The sequence below is a fragment of the Narcine bancroftii genome, chromosome 10, assembly GCF_036971445.1.
Source record: "Narcine bancroftii isolate sNarBan1 chromosome 10, sNarBan1.hap1, whole genome shotgun sequence".
In the NCBI taxonomy this organism is placed as follows: domain Eukaryota; kingdom Metazoa; phylum Chordata; class Chondrichthyes; order Torpediniformes; family Narcinidae; genus Narcine; species Narcine bancroftii.
Window position 1 is genome coordinate 34,546,807 of NC_091478.1, and position 23,925 is coordinate 34,570,731.

At 40.6% G+C, this 23,925-nt stretch overlaps 1 protein-coding gene across 2 annotated transcripts in view; it reads left to right on the forward strand.

The window, feature by feature from the left end:
• slc16a12b (solute carrier family 16 member 12b) overlaps positions 1–19,615 on the forward strand; it is a 57,213-nt gene extending 37,598 nt beyond the window's left edge. For both annotated transcript variants that reach the window (XM_069900610.1, XM_069900611.1), the window contains exons 3-7: positions 3,162–3,265; positions 8,712–8,855; positions 14,125–14,749; positions 17,175–17,434; positions 18,425–19,615. In XM_069900610.1, the coding sequence (XP_069756711.1) occupies positions 3,162–3,265; positions 8,712–8,855; positions 14,125–14,749; positions 17,175–17,434; positions 18,425–18,621 (1,330 nt within the window). In that variant the 3' untranslated portion in view covers positions 18,622–19,615. The remainder of the gene's footprint in view (positions 1–3,161; positions 3,266–8,711; positions 8,856–14,124; positions 14,750–17,174; positions 17,435–18,424) is intronic.
• Positions 19,616–23,925: the final 4,310 nt, after the last annotated feature.

Consider the following 23,925-nt stretch of genomic DNA (forward strand, 5'->3'; position numbering starts at 1 on the left):
GTGCTCTGTGATTAGTAAGGTTGCTTAAGGTGTTATGTGGGCGGAAAGAAAAAGTTTGAATACCACTGTTTTAATTGTACCTCATTGGCTCGTTATATGCCTGGTTTCATAACTCCAAAGGAAATGGGTCAATGACAATTTTTTTCAAGCAAAATATTTCAGTAACAATTAGGTCTAGAGCAGTGATTTTCAACCTTCCCTTCCCACCCACATACCACAGACCACCTATGGCCTAGAGATTACTTAAAGTTGTATGTGAGTGGAAAGAAAAAGGTTGAGAACCACTGATCTAACCTATGTTTTAAAAGTCCTCTAGGGTTATTTATTGCATTAAAATGTAACTGTGAACTTTTGGAACATCAGTGTGATATTCTAGATCATTTAATTAACTTGTCTGAATGAACTACCTCTGCCCTTCCTTGGTCCAGTTCATCTAGATCCTGATCTAATCTTCAATAATCTTCTTCACTACTCACCATACCATGAATGTGGGGTTGCCTACAAACGTGCTCACCATTTTAACTACACAAAAGTGCTGGAGAAACTCAGCAGGCCATGCAGCATCCATAGAAAGTGAAAGGCACTCAATGAGGAGTCTTCAGGAGTGCCGAAGAGCTGGCATTCAGCTGACTAAAGAGGTGGTAGGGGAGGAAGACTGCTGGGAGGGTGAAGAAGAGAATAAGCTTACAAAGTGATGGGAGAGGGCAGAGGGAAAAGAACAATTGCTCTCTACTAGTAGAAGAAAGGGCATAGGTGGGGATCTGGAGGGAGGAAGACAGAAAGGAGGTAAAGAGAGAGACTGGGGGAGGGGTTAAAGGAAATTGATATTGATGTCATCTGGTTGGAAACTGGTAAAATTCTGCAATCTCCAACTTAATTTATTAATTCATCTTTGGTGAATTATTACACCATGTGCTGAAGGATAGATTTTGTGTTGCTTAAATGGTCCGCAACAATTGCATTTGACTTGGCTTTCAAAATTGAAACTTTTCATAGATTTGCCAAGTAATTTTATTTGGAATCAGGTAGAAACATAACTACAGCTGATAGTCAGAAGTTATCAATAATGCACATCAGAAGAGATGATTACAGATTTTTTTTTCTATGGTATAATAACAAATTCTGTCATCTGTTCTTGACAAAAAGCCTAGTCTCAAGGCAAGTTTCTGTAAATGTATGGAATGCCATAGAATTGTCTGACATAGTACCAAATTGAAGATTGACTAACAGTGTATAGGAAGAGCTGCATTAAAGAACTAAAGGTCAGCATTTTTAAATTTTAAAGAGAAGTAAAGCAAACATTTTTTAAATTGTTTACATTTTAAATTTAGACATACAGCATGGTAAAAGGACTGTCCAGGCCACAAGCCCGTTCTGCCCAAATATACCAATGAACCTACAAACCTCCTGCATCTTTTAGGAGGAGAGTGGGAGGAAACCGGATCACCTGGAGGAAAACCACACAGACCCAGGAAGAATGTACAACCTCCTTACAGACAACACCAGATTCAGAACTGGGTGGCTGGTGATGTAATGGCATTGTGCCAACTGCTAGGCTAAGCATGCCACTGGGTTAGACATATTTAGAATCTATGAAGATACTTCAGTTTCTTACATGGAGATGGTTCAAAACAAATATTGAGCTATTTTTATATCTTTTGACATTACTCGATACAAAGCATTGATCCAATCTCTGATATTATAAACCTCACCCAGTCCCATAGCCAGAGAAAGTTGGTGACAAAATGAAATTGATTCAGTTGTGCTGGTACCAAAAGTTGACAAGAGTGATATATTTTGTGATGACTAAGAAATGAACCTTAGACAGGCAGATAATGATGAACAGCAGCCGTCAGTGACAGCCCAAGATCATTTGTAGAATTGGTAGGATCTAAATTGTTCTCAGACTTGGAATTATTGGATGATTACCCCCCCACATTAAATGCAAAAGGGAATCAACATCAATGCACTATCAGATCCTTAAGGGTCTGTACTCTGATCTAAAATTCCCTTAAGGAATTAACACATTAATCTTTCAGTTCAGAATTAATAAATACACCATTGCTCGTTTAACCCAGACGACCATCTCGAGCCTACGACCACCAAGCGAAACCAATCCTGAAGAGGTTCTCTGACGAATACATGATCAATGTACTTTCGCCTGGCCATAAATTGTTTATCTGGAATTGAAATTAGTTGGCAATGATTTACCTCCCATTGAATGTCAACATCAAAGCCATCATAAAAATGTAGAGAAAATCTCTGGCAGATCTCTGATTATTTTTTAGTTTAACGTTCCTTGATACCTTTACTGGATTTTTAAACTATGGTTACCCTGCTCATCAAGAATGGCAGTATGAGGATGAACAAAGAAATTAGCTGGTAGTCAGAAAACACCCATTCATTACTCATAGTGGAGGCAAATAGCAAAATAGTGGAGGCAAATAGCAAAAGAATAAAGTGTAGGCTGATGGGAATTTGAGGGAAATAATGGAGGATATGATTGACCAAATTGCAGTTGGGCCATATGACAGCTTTCTGTGTCATTATAAGTTGATGTAAGTTGTTACCTGTTCATATAAATTGTACACTCTTAATTGAGCTTCTGTAATGGATGTTTAGCAGTACATTATGCCAGGAGAAGGCCATTGGAGTTTGCATGTAACACTTCAAGCTAAAGCATGCATGATGTTACTATGTGATGATGGCCAAGAGAAACTAATAACATTTGCCTTCAGCATTTTAAAGAAAACTGAACAGAATTTTTTGTGTATAGATAATGAAGAGCTGAGCTTGATTTGTTTTAGAATAGAAAAACCTTCAGCAGTTTCCCATAGACCCATTAGACCTGTGATGGATCACAAATGTCTTCTAACCATTTTAGATCTAATTTCCACAATTCTAACCATGGTGGCTTCCAGAATGCTGAGACAGGCATTTTTAAAAAAAATCTCATCATGTCAATATGTTTCAGTGACACATCCCATTTGTTGATGCTTTTATTCAATCTGTCTAACAAAGATTCTGATGGGGGAGTGACTGCCCTGAACTGTTTCTAAAGATATTAATTAATCTTTCCTTTCGTTTTTATTTTCTAAAGAACCCTTTGTGTATACAGAACATTTTGTTTTCCTGCTATAAACGTTGATTTGCATCTCTAGGTGCCTCTCTATATTTTTTGTGGAGTTTCAGAATTATTTTGCTCAGGATTATGCGATGACAGCATGGATACATTCCACCGTGGACTGCACTACAATGGTGTTTGGTGAGTGTACATTTCCCCTCATAAACCTGCACTCTCCCTAACACCACTAGAGAGCATTCTCTGTCTGGATTGCACACATCTGCGTATTGCAGTTTAAACCTGTGTTCTGAGATGCAGATTCACTTTAGCCATTGTGTTGCATTGCGAATATTCACATTAGAATGGTGCATGACACTACTGATCAATGGCAAGAAAATGTTATAAAAACCAATCCAACTTGCTCATGAATTATTCCCAATTTGGAGCACCAGGACGAATCACGACCAACACTAACCCACCCCAGTATCGGATTTAAAATAGTGCTTCGAAATCTCCTGATGTTACAAGAGCTCCTGTGGTTTTACTGGACCTTGAAATATGAACATAATTTTAAAATTTACCCTCCATCTTGTTTAACATGCTGTTTTCACTTCATTTGGAAACAGGTTGTGAGAACACCTATGGCTCCGAGCAAAGAAGATAATAAAAGTCCTGATTTATTGGAGACAACACAATTATTTGGCAACTTTGAGTTCTCAGTTCTTTCCCAACTGACTGAAATGAAATCACCGAAGCCACTGAAAACTCTTTGTGCTAATGCCTTCTTTGTAACAGTCAACTGTTACAGGCAGTTGGGGTGAGGCTCTCGAGGGGCTATGGGTGATGTAGCAATCCTTGCAACAGAACAAAGCAGAGCCAATCCTACTTGTCTACCAAGTTGAAGGAAACTTTTATGTCCTGCTGCCATGGCAACTCTGCCATTGGGTTAGAGGCTTATAATTAAATACTTGTCCACTTGACTTTTCACAATTTAAAAATGGAAAATACCAATAAAATGATCGTCACAGTTCAGCTTTTGGCTGTTTTACAGCAAGCATAATGATTACTTTGGATGTCCTGATTATATTCTTGCAATTAGGATTTTTTACACTAAAGATTATATCCCAAGTTTTCTAAGTTGAAAACCTCTGCTGGTGTAAATTCTGTTTGTGAGTGATCCTGTAACTGTCTTTCAGTTGCACATACTTCTGTTTGGACCAGTAACTAATAACCTGAAAAGCTGCGTCCAAATCACATTGCACCACTTTGTCGTCTGCACATGTTTATATGCAGGGAATCCCCTCTTGTGTTTTGTTATCAGTTATGGTTTTTAGACTGCAGGCATGTAACGGCACAATCAACACAATTTGCTGTTATGTGCGCGGTCTATAAAGGAAAGTGCAGGAATTTTTAGTCCATTCCTGCATCGCAATTTATCCTGCAGGACCCCTACTAATTTTTGTAGTCTAAATCGGCCCACAAAACTCACCTCATGAATTCGACATCCAGCTGATGACTCAGGCCACGTTGTTCCACGTAAAAGCACCGGGACTAACGTGGACAGAAACTTGAGGGGTGCAGTGTAAACAGCCTCAGAGTGAGTAATTATGTTAATTTATGTTAAAAAAATGTTTACAGATTTTTTTTCCAACATTGCTGTCTAAAAAACACTTCTGTGCTAAAATGAGATGGAATCAAAGCAGATTAAAACTAGGCAACAATAGTAGTATGGCCCAGTAGCTGAGCTGTATTCCATCACAATCTGTAATGTTATAGTCATTTGATGCAGAGTGTGGGCGGTAGACCAGCACACCTAAAAATGATGCCCACCATTAAGCTGTAGCAAAGGGTTACAGCATGGTAAGCAATGGAAGAAACAAGAATAGAACATGCTGGTATATAGATAGGCTTTAAAGGAGATAAATTGTGGCAGGTTTTTTAGTGTAGGTCACATTCAAACACTTCAAAACAGATCGCATTTAAAATGCCAGACCTCTGCTCAAGCCAGACAGTCCAGGCTTCGGTTGTGTTTGCAAAAACTTTGAAGGATGCCTAAAAGGGCTTCACAAGTAGGTGTTAATTGTACATGCTGTGGTGTAATTATTGTTTTGGAAAGCAACAGATGAACAAACTCGGAAGATTAGGTCTGGAGCTGCAGTCTGTCTGAATGCAGTTGGCTGTTCTAAGAGGGCCATGTGGTTTTCTTGGAGTGTGAGAGAGAATTCAGTTCTACAGTTCAGCCAGATCTAGGACTGGAGCAGGACAAGCTGGCAAACTTGTGGAAAACCCCATTTTGAAAGTGGGTTGTGAGTTCTTAGTTCAGCCTGTTCAGATCCCTTGTGGTCCATACAAGAGGAGATGTTTGGCTGTATAATGTTTCACTTGAATTAAGGGAAGCAAAAAGGAACTCTGTAGTGAGCTGAAAGAAAGTGGTTATCATCTGAAAAACCCTGATGGGGCAAGTTCCTTCAGCAAGACACTGAAGTGGCTGGCCTAAAGGAATCAGTTGTGGGTGTCCAACGAGCAACAAATCTCTCTCTGAAATCTGACAAGAACCTTCCTGAGCAGTAACCATTTACCTTTCAAGCACCAAAGCCTGGTGAAATTCATAAATGTTAAATTCTGTGCACAGTATAAGAATTGCCTGCAACCAGTGAACTTGGAGGAATGAGAAGTGAGATTGGACTGTGAATCAAAGAACTTTTTTGAACTTACACACACATTACGTACACGTGCATTTAGAATTAGAAGGGGGTTAAGTAAATTAATAGTAATAAGTTAAAGTTTGATCCTGTTTTCATGTTTAAAGATAATTAAAAGCAACTTTTGTTTAAGTGACGATTTGTCTTGGTGAATTTCTTTTGCTACTGGGTTATTGGGTCCTCTGGGCCCGTAACACAACAAAGATACAAGATTCTTTTATTGTCATGTAATAAAACAAAAAAAGAAATATTGCATGAAATTTCCTTTAGTCTCCCATAAGGCAGAGAATAAGCCATTGTTAGTATTGCCTGGTGCTACTTACAGTAAGAGAAAGAGAAGCAAAAGGGAGTATCACTGAGAATCATTGGTGTCCATGGATTCGCATCTAATGCCGCTGCAGGCTCTGTAGCCGCACAGACCCCTGTTCTATCTGTTTGGCAACCCAGGCTCCAGATCTAAACCTCTGACATGACCAGGAAGCCTTCAGTGCCCGAGGTCCTGTGGGGGACCTTCTTGTCCTCAGGATCCTTTTGAATCCTGGTTCCAAAACCCTGGTTCCCATGAGCCAGTCTCCAGTAGCCTACAGCTAGCGTGGATCCTTTAGTTACAAGTTGCCAAGTGCCCCCACTCTGTGTGGGTCCTTCAGCCATTGAGCCCCTCGCTGGTTTGCTGCTGTGTTCACTGACCTGTAGGGTCATCTGTTATACTTCTTCCTCTCAATGGGGGAGGGTGTTTCTCCCCATTTCTGGTGCCCTCTGCCGGTCTGCTCCCCTGGAGGTGGCAACCCATTGAGCCCGCTACCAGCATAGGCACCACTGTTGCAGAATTATAAATTTAAAAAAAACATTGTCCCCTTTAACAAGCTGTTTAAAAGCTGCATGCAACCATTGGCATTAGGACTGGGCAGTTGGACCCTGCTGAGGAGTGCTGTCCCTCTGCTTCTCCTCTCTCTCTCTCCAAATCAGCACCAGTGGCAGAGCTGCTGTTACAGCGGCTCCGGCAATGTGAAATTATCTCAGAAAGAAGTAGCCTGCTCAATCAGCGCATTTGCTGGTTGTAAACACTGATAACCTCTATGCCTGATGGACCTTGTCTTTCCCCATCAGGAGTTTGTAGCCAAGTTATTTTACTCTGTGTCCTTAAATGCTCCAAAGACACACTTGATGATTGTGGTTAATTATTCTTCTTCACCAGAGTCACTCAGTAACAGAGTTTATTGTGCTCTGAATAGAGCCTGGCATACATTATCACATTGTTTAATGTGTACAACAGAGAGGAGCTTATGCCTTGTTTCCATCTGGTGTACACTACAAAACAGTAATAGAAATATGTTTAAGAGTTCTGCTGAGGATTGCAATATTCTGAATATGATCTGCGTTTTTCAACTACAAGAAAAATTTTTGAAGTTATAAAAATTAGGCTTGGTCTATGCATCAATGAACCTGTTGTTCTTGTGTTGAGCTCAATAATAATTGTTCATCTGTTGTCTGATTCCTTTACTTGTTCTGTTAAGTAGTATGTTTGGTATTTTAATATCTCATAGTGATTTAAAAAGAGTGAGAACTTTCAAAAGCAGCAATTTAAAAAGGAGACGGTAAATAAAATTTAATTTGGGGACCTGTCCCAACCTATTCCAGTTTGTCAGATTGCAGTGAAACAGGATTTACAAGTTGCAGCTCTCGAAAGGTTTGAAGCAAATTGTTATGTTCTTCCAATTAGCAGACAAAGAGGTGCACAGCAACAGACAAAATTCAGGCCATGTCTGTACAAAATGATGCCCCAGCCAAGTTGCACAGCTTTTGCTGCACTGTTTACTCAGCAGTTGCAGATATGTGGCAGAGAACTCACTGATTCAAGGGCCAAACCCCTGCATCCTTGTTGAAAAGGTGGACATCCAGATAGAAGGAATGTAGGGTCAGGGATCCAGGAAACCCGCCAAGGACTGAGAGGCAAGGCAATGGGACAGAGAGCTCAGGCTCAGAAGTAATGCACCAAGGCCCGGTTCCCAGTTGAAGAAAAGATTGGATCAAATCCCAGCCACCCAAAAATGATCACCACTCCAAAAAACACACATACCTCTCACACATGCACACATTGCTGATGGCGACTAGCATCAAATCACAGAGTGCAGGTAAAACGCTAGTTTTAATAGACTAATATATACAGCTAGGTCTTGAGGTCTTGCCTCTGTGCAAGCCTAGGCCAGAATAAGGGGGGATGGGTCTCTACCGGTTTATATATGCAAGGTCACCAGGTGAGCCACCTGGTAACCTAGTGGTGTAATAATGTACCACCACAATTGCCACACACTCACTGATATTGATTCTTCCCTTTTGTAAGGGAAGGTGACACACAACTGAAGATTGGTGAAAAGCAAAACGAGGCTCACATGCTGAATTGCTTTGTGTCATTTCAGTAACCAGAGCTTGGTGCAGGTGATTGGATGCATTTCCCAGGGGAGAGTTGAGTGGAACTCAGTAACTTTTGGCATTCAATACCTGGGGAGGGGGTGAGGGGGGGGGGTGTATCTAAATCTGAGTGATTGATTCTGGGAGTGGACACATGGGGGATGGGATGGGCTGAGGACCTTGACAGAGAACCAAGATAGTATACGTGCTCATGGTCTTCTTCCCATTTTGAGTGGTGGGGGCTAAAACTAGAGAGCATAGATTTAAAATGAGAGGGAAAGATTTAAAAGGCAGCTGGGGAGCTTCCTTTTCACACAGAGGGTTTACAGAATAAAATGCCAGAAGAAATGGTCGAGGTGGGTAAAATTGCAACATTTAAAAATCATTTAGATAGCAAAGGCTGAGAGAGATATTAGCCAAATACAGGCAAATAGGACTAGCTCATTGCCATCGACATTGGGCTGAAGGACCAAGTGGAAATGTGGGCTGGAAATGCGATAATAATGAATAATTTTCATTCTCTTTGTTCTCTTTAGCTCCTATTGGGAGTATTATTACCAACCGTTATTCTACCAGAGTTACGGTGATTCTCGGAGGACTATTGGCTACCAGTGGCCTCATTCTCAGTTCTTTTGCAACGTGCCTGGAGTATCTATATCTATCGCTGGGAGTCTTGACTGGTAAGGACATCAATTACATTAGAAATTTGAAATTAAGACATGCAGGTGCTGAACATCTGACCAGATGCTGAAAACTCTTGACAGGAAGGCGATGCACCTATGTCATTAATATCCATATGAGCCATGACCTCTGACTACACACACTTGCCTTCCAAAATGTCCTGTACCTACTTAGAGGTATCTTTGATCCTGGGACTAGGGAGGCAACACACCATCCTGGAGTGTCGCTCATGGCCTCAGAAATGCCTATCGGCACTCTTAATCATGGAGTCCCCTACATCCAGCACTTGACCTTCCTCGCTGAGCTTCAGAGCCAGTCATAGTCCTACTGAACTGACTATTGTTGCTGCTACTCACTGATGTACCTTCCCTCCCCCACCAATATCCAATGGAATGGACACACAGGAGCTCTACACTGTTTGCATACTCCCTCTACGTTTCTTAGCGGACACCCACTACTTGCAGTCTGCACCTGAGATTTGATCCCATCACTACAACTGCAATCTATGACTCTCCCTACCTCATGGGTGATCCGCAGTTTCTCCAGCTCCAATTCCTTAACACAATCAGTCAGGAGCTGGAGTTGGATGCACCTTACACAGATGGAGTCAGCAGCGACACTCCCTGATATCCCACATCCTGCAAGAGGTGCACACCTCTACCCTGACTGGCGCCTTAACTACCCGAAGTCGGAACAGTGAAAAGAAACAGAAGACCTGACCTGACCTTACATGTACCTTGTCTGTGCTGACATTTTTTTAAGGACAGCAATGAAATGAAGCATCATTTCCTTATCTTGATGGAGAGCTAAAACTTTGTGAAAGAATTGGGCTGCTGCCAAGTTTGAGACTTCCGATGTTTGCTCAGTTATTGTGCAAGACAAGGTCTCACCTGATCCTGTTGGTTCTGCTGGAGTATGTGTGTCTTCCTTGTCTGCTATTCATTGGTGAGATTTTACTGTAAAATCATCTATGCTGTGTTTTGGCTATTAAAACTGTACTGACAATAACCACGCCAGCAGTGGGAGTATAAGACAGCGTTAATAAACTAATATGTACACTAAGAGGTCTTGTTTCTCTGCAAGACGAACCTGGAAGGCTAGACTGTAGCTCTGGACTGCTTTATATACAAGGTCTCTGGGCTGACCCCTGGTGACCTAGTGGTGTAATTACATATCACCACAAAAACATCATTCAATGGCTTCCTAACTCTGGATTTGAAAAACTCCTGAATGTTTACAAAAGTCATTCATGCCAATTTAAAATGAGCTTTGTAGTCTTCCTTTTTATAAATTCTGTTTCAAGAACACCAGGAGGAACTGGTCGAATTCCTCATTGCATTCAGTGCAGAGGTAAGACTTTTCCTTAGTTTACAGTAAGGGCAGTAATGCCCGTTATTTGGGTGATATGTTCCTCCTGTGAGATGTGGTAGATCAGGAAGCAGCCAAGTGACCCTCACAACAACGTCTGCAGGAAGTGCATCAAGATGCATCATCCCTCAAGACTGTACAGATCGTTTGGAGAAACAGAAGAGGTTCGCCAGGATATGACCTGGATTAGAGAGTGTTAACTACACGGAGAGATGGGACAAATATGGGTCATTTTCTGTGGTGCTTCAGATGCTAAGGCAGAAGCTGATAAGATGTGTATGAAATAATGAGGTTGAAGGTGAGAGAGGGAAAGTTTAAAGGAGATGTGTGACACATTTTTTTCAACACAAAGATTAGTCTCTGTCTGGATTGCACTCTTCTGGGGGGGTGGGAGGAGTGCGGGATGTTGGAAGCAAATTCATTAGTAATATTTAAGAGGCATTTAGTTATGAGCATGCAAGGAATTGAGTGGATATAGATGATGTGCGGGCAGATGGGATTACTTCAATTTGGCATCACATCCCAATGGGCCTGTTCCTATGCTATTGTTCAATGTTCCAATATTCTTTGTAATATACTTTATTCATAGTTATGCTGTGCAGAACATTGTACCAATCGTTACTTTTGCAGACTGTATTTACATTATGTCAATATGGTATCAATAGAAGATTCCCAACTATTCCATCAGTGATAAATTTGCAAGGTGTTGAGTTCCTCAGAGCCCAATGATGGGAGGACCACATACAGTGATCATTGCATCTCTGCTGTATCGGGTTTTAAAGATCTCCAAGGCAAAGAGTGAGGCTGATAGGCTCTTTACCTCCTGGAGCTCCTTTTCCACATCCACCCCTACACACTGCAGCAGGAGCAGATTCGGGAGTCGACTCATTTCTCTCTGACCCTGAATCATCTTCTGAACATCCTTAAAGATGAGGAATCCTTGATATTCATCTTGATTACTTCATACTAGGACAAAATGGAACCATGCAAGAGCTTCCCTGTTCTCCAAGATGCGTAATACCTTCCAGGTTTTTGCAAGTTTTCAGCTTCCACGTCCATCTGCTAACCTTCCGCTCTTTCTTGAGGTGACAAGTCTGCCAGCAGGAGGCAGTGCTCTGAGAAGAACATTGGCATTATTGATGGATCGGACCATGATTAAAAAAAAATTAGACATACAGCTTGGTAACAGGCCCTTTCAGCCCACAAGCCAATGCCATCCAATTGACTGACCCAAACTCTCAGTAACCTTTTGAATGGTGAGAGGAAACTGGAGCCCTTGGGGAAAGCCCATGCAGGCATGAGGAGAACATATAAACTCCTTACAGTCAAACAGCGTGGGATTCCAACCCCAGTCCCGATCACTGGCGCTGTAACAGCATTGCACTAACCACTACACTAACTGTGATGCCCATGATGCTGGGAATATAAACAGGAGATCTCTCTGGGAGGTGGGGTGCTCTGGTGTGTCTCTATGTGCAGGGCTCCTGAAGACATCACATAGCCTGGCATCTTTTGACTCCCATTGGGACTCTGCAGGTGACATCGTCCGTCCTGTTGCCCCCACCGGATTAACTAAACACGTTGAAGCTGCTAGTTGGGACACTGGGAACAACTGGCTTGTTGGCATTGTTTTTCCTTTGGCATCAGGAGATGGGTTTGTCAGGCATTGGTGTTACCTCCCAGCACTTTGCTTCCTGTCATGACAAATGAATAAATGAGAGTTTATTGTTACATACATAAGTACAATGTACAGATGCAATGAAGGTCTTACTTGCTGCAGCTTCCCAGTTACCTAAACCACATTAGCACAAATTAAGCATAATGAAGATGTCACAAAGAGCATAACAGTAGAGAAACAGGCTTTTTGGCCCCTCCAGTCTGTGCCTAGTCCCACTCACCTACATCCAGTCCATATCCCTCCATGCCTCTTCCATCTATATACTGGTCCAAATTTTTCTTAAATATTAAAAATGAGCCTGCATTCACCAATTCAGCTGGCAGCTTAATCCATTCTCCCAACCCTGTCTGTGTGAAGACATTCCCCCTAACCTTCCTCCCAAGCTCCTTCCCATTCACACTGAACCCATGTCCTCTAGCTTTTGTCTCAAAACTTCAATGGAAAAAGTCAACTTGTATTTATTGTATCTATTGTCCCTCAACATTTTGTCTATCTCTATCTTCCATCATTCTTCTATGCTCCAGGGAATAAAGTCCTAACCTTTTTATCCTTTCTCAGTTTTTCAAGACCTGAAAACATACCAGTAAATCTTTTCTGCGCTATTTTAATCTTATTGATATCTTTCCTGCAGTTAGATGGCTAAAATTGAAAACTCCAAATTTGGCCTGACCAACGTCTTATACAAATTTACCATAACGTCCCAACTCATATACTCAAGGTAATATGAAGGCAAATGTGCCAAAAGCTTTCTTTGTGTCCCTATCTAGCTATGACACTACTTTCAAGGAATTATGTATATGTATTCTTAGATTCTTCTGTTCTACCTCAGTGCACTACCATTTACCATGTATATCCTACCTTGGTTTGTTCTTCAATATGGTATCAATCCTAATTCCCATGTCACACGTGTGAGTGCTTCTGACCATAGCTAATGTGTTCATGCATTGCTGTCTAAACCTTGCTGCATTTTTAGTTTGGGCATTTTTTTTCTACAGCTGCCCAGCTTCCCACACGTATTTGGCTCCTTGGAAGCTGAGTGTTTGGTGTCTCTCCTGCAATATCAGCAGATTTGGCAAGAAACCACTTCATGCCTAGGTTTAGAAAAATCAGTGGTCGATTAAGCAACTATTTCATCAAACACTTGCACTCTGTCTGTGGATCCAAGCACAAACTGCTGGTTGCCCACCCATTGAATTCCCCTTACCATTCCCATATAGATGTAGCAGTCATTGCCAGGATGAGACCAATGGTAAAAACAAGGGACAACACATCATAGTCCTCTCAGACTGCCCTAAGCACAACAGCATGTCATCATTCTTTTAGATAACCCTCCCATCTCGATCTGGTTCCATTGTTTCCATCTGTTCTTTACCGTCTTCCATCCTTACTTTATGCTTTAACTTTCCCTCCTCTTCTCAGTGGTATCTCCTTTACCTGTCTCTCCACCTCTTCCACCTTCTTGTCATCACTTAGTCCCTTCCCAGTTTCTTTACCCTCCCCTCTTTTATCCCCTTTGATATCTGTCTTCTAACTTTAGTCTCAATAAAGCATCCCAACGAAAACATTGACCAACCCTTCCTGCCCATGGATGCTGCCTGACCCGTTGAGTCATTCCAGCCTCTTGCTGTTTGTAAAAGGAAAATGTCGTGGTGCCTTATGTTACGTGAGGTGAGAAGAAAATGAGATTCTCACTTAAATGTGCTGTGGCCCCCGGTGCGGGGGATCATGTAGCTCCCATTGAGAACGGCTGGACTGGACATCTAAATGACATCAGTGGCCAGACGATACGTCCTGGAGATTTTGCAGTCTGCAATTCTATGATACACAGACCAGAGGAAGTCCAGAAGAGTTAGATTTATAGATCTGTCTCGTATTCATGGGTTTTCCCCTCTTGGCAAGATCTCCTTCTGTTTCTCTAGCCCATTTTGTGCACTGTTCTGTCTGAATTTAGTACTCCCATCGTGTTTCCACAAGAATGACAAGGAGGAAAAGCTTCCTGGCCAGGTTTAATGAATCAGAGCAGTGATTTGGAAACCTCTGTTCTGGCATTGAAACAGAGAAAATAAAATAAGTTTTGTAATGTCCTCAAGTTGGTCTTTTTCAAACTCAATGGGCTTTCAGAGCACCAGAGAGACAGGGAGTGAGTTTATGTCAATATTCAACAGAACACAGTATATTTTTTAAATACATGATGATTTTAATAATTGTGTTCTCTGTTGCAGGTTGTGGATATGCTTTATCCTATTCTCCTGCTATTGCTATTGTGGGAAAGTACTTCAGTAAGAAGAAAGCCATAGCGTACGGGTTGGCCATGTCAGGAAGTGGAATTGGGACTTTTGTTTTAGCTCCAGTGGTTCAGTTGCTGATTGAAGAGTACTCTTGGCGTGGCGCATTACTCATCCTTGGTGGCCTTGTAGCTAATATTTGCGCCTGTGGTGCTCTGCTGCGACCCCTTTCCCTTGAAGAGGATCTGCCCAATTCTTCCATTAACAGTATTGTGAGCAGATGCACTTCTGATGAATGCAGCTACAAAGTTCCACGTGAAGATCCTCGACTGCTGCGCCATTCTGTGGATCTAAACTGCCCCGGAAAAGATTGTGATAGAAAGCAACTATGTAACTGCTGCCCATCGTATAAAGAATATGCCTTCCTCCTTACACCAGACTTCCTTGTATTTGCTGTCTCACTGCTGTTCATGGCCTATGGCTGCAGTACTCCCTTTGTGCATCTTGTACCGTACGCTGTAAGTGCTGGGGTCAACCAGAAACAAGCAGCCTTTTTAATGTCAATCCTTGGCATTGTGGACATTGTTGGAAACATCTCATTTGGCTGGCTAATGGATAGAGGGTATGGATTACAGATAAAAATATTGGTTTGTTATTCTGCATGAATAAGTCCCTGCAGCCTCAAAAGGTTCTGTATCTCTATAAGCTCTTACTTATAAATTGTGCCACTCTTGGTGTTCTTAATGATTCACCTTCTGCCATCGTTTACATTTCTCTATTTTATCTCAACTTTTCAAATCATTCTCCAATTCTTTTGTTTCACTTTCTTGATATCTGGTTTTACAAATTAGGTATCAGTGTAATCTTTTTTTATTTTTAACGACTTCCACAGTCTATTAGTGAACATGTTTAGGATTTCTATCGACCTCATTGCATCTCCAAAGACCATTTTCTTAGTGAATTTTCCTAGATGATATAAGGGCAGCATCTCTCAACATTGGCACCATCAAGAATAGCAAGACAGAATGTTATTTTAGTGGCAGAGTGAAGATGGCTATATCATACAGTTATGCATGCTAAAGGATGTACAGTAAAATCCCCATTATCTAGAATTCAAGCAACAGGCCACCTCAAGCATCTGGCAAAAAAGTGTGGAAAATAAATAGGTAAAAAAAATATAAAATTGATCCATTTGTCAATCCATGCAACATGCAATCTCAAGCAGCCAGCAAATTCACTTATCCAGCATCTATCAATCCCCATAAGTGCTGTATTCTGGGGGTTTGACTGTATTTAGATTTCTGGTATATAAGAGTTCTTTGCACATGTCGTTCATTTCAGATATCAGAAGTTAACCGAAACAATAATAGCTGGGAGAAAGAGGAGGTTGAGTTACTGAGAGTTCACAGTAAATGCTTGTTTTCTTGAACTCAGTTCTTCTGATAAAAAGAAATTCTAACGAGTCACGAGGCCAACTTATCAGTTTTAGCCACAGAGAATTGAATTAGTCTGACCCAAACACTGGAGATCCACAGCATTGCATCTCTCTCCTTCAATCTCACATCCTCATTCAGAATGTGGGATTAATTAATTTACCCCTTGCAATCTTGTCTTGAATCTCTTTCTAAATGATTTTAGTTTTAAATTGCAGAAACCTGGAATTATTTTGCCTATCAGATACACATATTATGAATAAAACCATGGATGCGAACTTTCCAAATTTATTCTCATCTCTTTATAACAATACTCTTTAGCCGTAAGATTTTCAAAATGTATTGCATATTTCCATAGAGCCGGGTAATGATTTTTATTAAATTAATCTCCAATAAAAGCCAGGGTATTCGGCACCAATGGGGAATAGTAGATGCTGGATAAGTGAATTTTCTGGTTTGCTTGAGCTTGCGTGCTGCATGAATGGGGAACTAATGGTGAGGTGTGCCATTTTTAAACTTAATAGTTTTTTTACCTTCTTATTTTCCATGAATTTTTTTTGCCATTTTATTTGAATTCCAGATTATGTGAGTTTTACTGTATTAATGTTCAACTACTTAATAGTGAGTACATTTACTTAAAACTGAAGATCTTGGTAATATTCAGAAAACTACGCAACATCTGCAAAGAGAGAAGCAGGTTAATGTTGATGTCTTTAATCAGAGCTAATTTTTTTAGTTATTTTTCTTAGCAGAATGATAGGAGACACATACTATTGAGTAAAGTTGATCCACTTTGTTACTAAGCTGATAAGAATGCGCAGAACTCCCCCCAGATTCAAAATGAGCTGTTGTCAGAGGTTAGTTCAACACTGAAATTTAACTGCCAAAAATGGGAGTTCCAGTCGTCGTTCCTGCCGAGCCTTCAGCAGGTCCAGGAAAAGGAGGGGAAGGTCTGAAGGCAAGGAAAACATCCCAGCATAGCCTAAGAGATGTGTTCATGAATATCACCTGGAGTCTTAGTCTTTCAAATGAATATCAAATAGAGTCTTTCATCCAGATTTCTGAGGTGCAAAGTATCCAGTGGCCAATGTTTGTTGAATCAGTAATGACAGCGTTCTGACAAGTTCCATTGCTAGAGCCCAGAGGTGCCCTGGAATCCCCTTCAGGATACTGCTTGTAAGGGTAAAGTTTGCTGTAATTCTGAGCTTCTCAAGTCCTGGATCATTGCTACTTGGCTGATATTATCCAGTTTTGCCTTCGCCTGAGGCTGCATGTTCTTTTTGTTTTGCTTTTCTACCCCAAACTTGCACAACTGGATATTATACAGCTGGCAGCTTTAAAATCTGTCTCACTATTTATAAGTATTCAACATTTTATTGTCAGTTTTCTGCATTGAGACTTAGTTGGTGCCAGTCAGAGATTGTATTTGGCAAGTTTAGGAATCAAAATTCTGTACCAAAAGTCTCAATCATTTCTATATAATATTTTAATAATGCTGTGTTTCTCTATGTATTGAATGCAACAAAGACACAAGATTGTGATTTTATTTGTTGACCCATGAATAGAAACTGCAAATATTTTCATTGTGGCTTCTGTCTCTCTTTAATTCCACAGGTGTTTGAAGAAGTATCGCAAATACTGTTACATTTTAACCACTGGGCTGGATGGCCTTTCCTCGCTGTTCATACCTATTCTGACATCTTTTCCACTCCTTGTCCCCTATGCAATACTTTATGGATACTTTGATGGGGCATATGTTTCTCTCATTCCAGTAGTAACATCAGATATAGCAGGAAATGCTTTCCTCTCCTCTGCTCTGGGCATAGTATACTTTATCCATGGGATCCCCTATCTTATTGGCCCACCAATAGCAGGTCAGTAATACATTTTATGATTTATTAAAAATGTTAATTATCAACATGAACCGTAAATTTTAATGATTTATTGCTGCTTTTAAATATACATCACCTCGTGTCAATCTCTGCATTTTATGCGCAGAGATTGTAGTTTGACTTCAATCTTGGTAGCAGTGAATGAAAAGACTGCAATCTTCGCAGTCGTTCAATACCACCATTAATGAGAGACTAGACTGCAGAGTGACAGAGAGCAGACTGCAGATTCTGGGATCGGAAGCTAAGCACTATCTGTGGGAAGGACCCAGCAGATGAAGCAACATCTGTGGGAGACAAAGAACGTTGAGGGCCAGAACCCTTCATTGAGACTCTTGCACTGCCAGGTCTTCCAGCAGGTTATGGTTAGACTTTGGAGTGAATGCTTTTTCCTTGCGTAGTTTGGCAAGCATTGCCAAATGTTTCATCCAGTCAGGTTCCCCAAGGCACATAAGGCAAAGAAGGTTCTTGTCACTGTGGGGGGTGGGGGTGGGGGGGGGGGGGGCGAAATAATGTCCCTGTTAGCTTATGTATTTGGTCTACGCTCTGGTTAATTGATTGTGGCTCACAATCTTGTATTCCAGGACCACCAAAATGAATAACCTAATCCAATGAGTACCAGCCAAACTGGTCCATTTATCTCTTCTCAGGATTGCACTGAGAGTTTTCTTGTCACCACAGAAGTTGTTCTGAAAGGACTTCGGAAAATTAAAACTATGAGAGCTGACACATCTACTTGGTTGAATCACAATTGTGTTGACTTATTAGTGTTACTGCTGGGTTATTGCTGCCATAATTACTACCCGTATCCACTCACATTAACTTCTGCTTCGGTTTGCATTGATAATGGTTTTTTTTAAAATTTTTGGTGGAACCAGATTTGTAGGAATGTGTTGTGCCTACTTGTGTTTGTGTGTCGATGTGGAGGCAATGCAGTTTTTTATGTATTTAGGGCAGCTGGCTTTCTCTTTTCAGGTTGGTTGGTGGATGCAACAGGAAATTATACAGCAGCCTTTCTTGTCAGTGGATTGTCCATGATATTTAGTTCCATGATGGTGATTTCTATTGACTGGATAAAGAAATGCAGAAATTCTGTGGACATTCAAACCACCATCGTAGAGTCAGATCCTACTACGACAACTTTTCTTACTGCGTCAGACAATCAGATATAAAAGCAAGAAATTCAGATAAAATTATTGGGCTAAAAATGGGAGTATCAAATTGGTGGCATCTAGAAGGTCCTCAAAACGTGGAAGCCACTTTGTGAAGGCAACCTGTACTTGAATCAATATCAGCAGCTATTTTGTTAATTGTTTCAATGCTAAAGTATTTGTTGTATTCAAAATAGTTTTTTTTCCGTAAATTTTCCAATTTCCCTCATACATTCCACATATCCCTCTTGACTTGCTAACTTGCATTTGCACAGTTTCTTGCTAAACCTCTTTTATAAATCAAGCCAGGATACATTTGTTAAGATTGAAATGTAAATTTCTTTAAAAACTTTAAATTGAAACGTAAAATTTAGATATACAGAATGGTAACAGGCCCTTTCGGCCCATGAGACCGTGCCACCCAATTAACCTACACCCCCGGTAAACCTTGAGTGGTGGGAGGAAACCGGAGCACCCAGAGGAAATCCACACAGACACGGGGAGAACGTGCAAACTTCTTACGACAGCGCTGGATTTGAACCCCAGTTCCGGTCGCTGGCGCTGTAACAGCATTGCACTAACCATGCCATCCATGTGGCTCCTATAATAGATTACTTTATCAGAGCCAGTTTTACTTCTTATTACACATACACAGACATTTTAAAGGTGAGAATGAAAGATTTTTTTTTTGTGTTGGGGTAAAAGCATCAAGCCAGGGAATAGCATTGAGATGCAGATTAGCCATGATCTGCTGAAATAACAGATGGGCCGCAAGGAGCTTGCCTTATTCCCATGTCAAAATTTTCATATTGAATTGGCATTGACTTAATTGTATTTCACTCTCAAATTGTTCATTGCAACATACTGTGACACTTGGAGATAGTTGAGTCTGAGATGAACTTTTAAAGGTGTATGCATTAAGGAGCTTCAAAGTTGCCACATCATGCAGTAATGACAAGGGATTCTTAACTACAAAACCTGATGTGACCTTGTCATTTTTTTTGAGAATTTTATTTTCACTGGTGTGTACTTTTGTACTGACAGAAAATAAAGGGATTCTTAGTTTCATGGTGAGTATCTCAACTGCAAGGAAGTCCTATGACCTGTCATATATATGTTGGCTCTCATTTTCACCCGTCCGTTATTCCCTATGGTGCTTCAGTGGCTTCTCTTTGACCATCTAATTCTCTTTTGAACGCTACTACTGAATTTCCGTAAACTCTTCTTTTAGATTTTATGATCCCATTCACAAATCAGGAAAATGCATTCTTTCACTTCCTAGTCACCTTAAATCTATCTCCTGTTCTTACCGAACAGTATAAAGTCCCCCCCCCATCAAAAATCTGCACAATTTTTATGGCTTCTGTCAAATCTCCCCTAGACTCCTGCCACAAGGAGAACTGTGAATTCTGTCAAATCTCCTCAAAGCCGATTGTAAGAACCACCAACTTGACTTTTCCCTTATTTTCAGAATGATTCATGGTACCGATCTGGGAAGTCTCATCCACCCCTCTCCAAGGCCTTCCCGGAAGGAAAAGAAACTCAGAATAGAATATTTCAGCTGAGGTCCTAATCAGAAGATTTAGGATCATTTCCTTGCTTTTATTCTCTCAACCTGTTAATTAAAACAATACTTTTTTAAAGATCCTTCTGAATATGTCCTGCCACTTAACAGCATTTGTGCACCTCAAAGGCCTCCATTTTAATATTGTCCCTTATCATGAACCTATGAAAATGCACCATTCACAATTCTCCAAGTTAAATTTGATCTGAGTTGGTAGTCCACTCTCTAACCTGCTCACATAGAAACAGTTGATCCAGCTGAGTTTCTGGTCAATTGGAAAGTTCAGGATGTTTAATGATAGGAGTGGTTCAATGATGACGAAGCCATTGAATGCAAGAGCTGGATAGTTTGCGAATTACATTGGCTTTGTGAACTGCTAACCTTTATTTCATAGATTTCTTTCAATATTGCACTTTTCTTTTGGACATAACAGCATGATAACAGGCCATTTTGGCACGTGAGTCCATGTCACCCAACTTACATTCAATTAACCTACACCCCTGGTATGTTTCGAATGGTGGAAGGAAACCAGAGCCCCTGTGGAAAATCCATGCAGTCACGGGGAGAACATACAAACTCCTGACAGCCTGGGAGTTGAACCCCAGTCCCGATCACTGGCGCTGTAGAGGTGTTGCTCGAACCACTACACCAATCATTCTGACCCATATGGCTGTCTGCTCTTTTTAACCTGATGAATAGCAATGTTTTTCTGCAATAGTGATACACAACAATGGCAGATGTTGGAATTTTGGACAAACAAAGAGATGTTGGAAAGACTCACTGAGCCAGGCAACACCAATGGACAGAAATGGCCTGTGACCATTTTGGGTCTGAGGAAGGATCTTCTTGCTTTTGAATGAGTACAGCAAAGGTTCACAGACTGATTCTTTGGATAACAGGACTGATGTATGAAGAAATACTGGACAGATTAGGTTTTGATACATGCATTTAGAGGAATTAAACAGGATCTCACGATAACATATAAAATTCTGACTGGTTCAATGTAGGAAGAATGTTCCCGATGTTGGGGAAGTCCAGAACAAGGGTTCACTGTCGAAGGATAAGTGGAAAGCCATTTAGGACTGTGATGAAGAGAAACCTTTTCACTTATAGTGTTGTGAACTTGTGGAACTCCCTGTCACAGAAAGTTATTGAGGGCAGTTCCTTGGATGTTGAATGTGGCCTTTATATTTAAAGGGATCAAGGGGTCTGCAGAGAAAACAGGAATGGAATACTGAAGCTGTGTGATCAGCCATGATCATATTGAATGATGGTACAGGCTTGAATAACAGAATGTCTATTTCCTATGATTCTTTGAGCATCTTCTGATCCTTCTTCTACCCACCTATATGAAGGGCAATTTATGGAGGCAAAGTAACTTAACCCCATCATAACTTTGGGATATGGGAGGACACTGGAGCACACAAGAGAAGCCCACACAGACACTTGGAGGGAAGTTACTCAGTTAAGTTAAAAAGCGTTGGCAAATCGGTAGTGGAAGAATCTGTTCAGAGAAGCCTACTTTAAATCTCACTACGAATCAGGGGACAACCATCTGGAGTTTCAAGAAAACCCGACTATCAGAATCAGAATTTATTGTCATAAACAAGTCACTTGTTTTGTGGCAGCTTTCATAGAGCAAATGTTCATTATTATAACCACCTTACAACATTACTATAAAAATAAAAATCAATAATATCAATAAGAGGGCACGAAAAGTAAGGCCGTGTCTTTGGTTCATTGATTGTTCAAGAATCCGATGGCAGCGCGGAAGAAGCTGTCTTTGTGCCACTGAGTGCCCATCTTTCGGCTCCTGTTTTTTTTCCCATTGGTAGCAGAGTGAAGAGGGCATGGCCTGGGTGGTGGGATCTTTGAGGAAAGAGGCTGCTTTTTTAAGACACTTCCTCATGTAGATGTCTTTGATGGAGTGAGGTCTGATGCCTGTGATGTCACAGGCTGAGTTAACAACCCACTGGAGTTTATTCTTGTCCTGCGAGTTGGTGCCTCAATACTAGGCAGTGATGCAACCAGCCAGAATGCTCTCCACAGTACACCTGCGGAAGTTTTCGAAGACATACCAAACCTCCTCTACTAGAGACCCTTCTTTGTGATTGCACCAACATGGAGGCTCCAGGACAGATCCTCGGAGATCACAAGCCATACTTCGAGAATCAAGGCCCTGTCGGTAGCCAGGTATGATTAAGATTCAGTATGGGCCAAGGAGTTATGGCAGCAGGTCACATCCTTATTAACAGAAAATACTTAAATATGGAAGGGCACAATGGAATTTGTTGCAGTGCAAACAGCAGATCTGCAAGTGGACAGTTGGTCTGTACAGGAGAGCCTTTTGAGGAAAGCTTTAGACATCATTGACCAACACTTTCAACCAGAAGTTGGATATAATTTTGTTGCTTTAATTACTGTTCAATATCATTTTCCAAAGAATTAATGCATGTTTCACCAGAAATGCAATGTCATTATATTATAACTTTGTTTCAGTTATATATGCAATATTACATAACGCTAATGAGTATTTTACAGATCCTACAGTTGCAGATCTTATGAGTACTAACTTACAAAACAGGAAAGTTTGTTCTCTTCAGCGTGTAAAGTTGGAAACAACTTCTTCACAGTGATAAGACAATGCAAAATTTCAGTGCAAGAAACCTTTAACTCACAGTGTGGATGATATTCTTCCATTTGGGAATTATTAGCGTTGATCTTGGTATAATCAACCTACATTGTTTCCAGTGACAGTTTGATCGCAAACAAGTCAGAAGAAAACCTGGGAAATACTGATCTAAACATCAGGAGGAATGCAAGATGACATTTCCTTTCACATTAACATCCTCAGAAACACGATACCATAAGACAGTTTTGCATCTGGATAGAGAGAAATCCTGAGACCTTTTCCATTCCATGGCCATGGATGCCTTCCAGGAGCTTGGGAACTAGTGTGTGAAATACTTGCTAACCAGCAACACATTGATGAATTAAGATGCTGTAACTAAGTTGTGTCTTATTAGGTTCAGGCAGTATATGAAATCTTCAGATTTATAATGACTTACAAAACTTAGGTGTCTGTGTAATATCCATTACATAAGCCATGAAATATTTCCTTGAAAATCCACATACTGCACCTGTATATAAAATTCCAATATCCACTGCAGGTAACCAAGGCCCACTGTGCAACAAATAAACAACAATATACCTAAAAACTTTCCAGAACCCCTTCAGTCACATAAGAGAACAGCAGAATTCTTCATGACTTAACTGTTTTAGATAAAGGTAAAGAGAAGAGAAATGAAATATCAGTCATAACAAAAAAAATCATTAATAACTCACATGTCAAAAGCTCACAACCAGAATTAAAAGTATAGGTAATCCATAGTTCTATGTAAAAAAAAATATCTGTATGCTGGTTTCTCGACAAATTTTCCTGAAGATCCTTAAAAATAGTTTCCAATAACAAATTTGGAAACATGTTTGATGATTTCTATCTCTGACTGCTTTAAATTGATGACATGTGCCAAAATATTTAATGACACACATTTCCTTCAAAATCTGATGGGAGTTGTATTAGAATTCCTCAGTGTTGTATGTGTTAAAAGCACGGCAAAGTGGGACATATGTGAAGCATGTTCGTCACTTAAATTCTTGTGTATTTTTGGACAAGTTTAGTTTCCATTTCTGATGCTTGAATATGTTCTCATGGGAGCAGGAATCTGATAAAGCAGGTGAGATTTCTGGTATGAATTTGC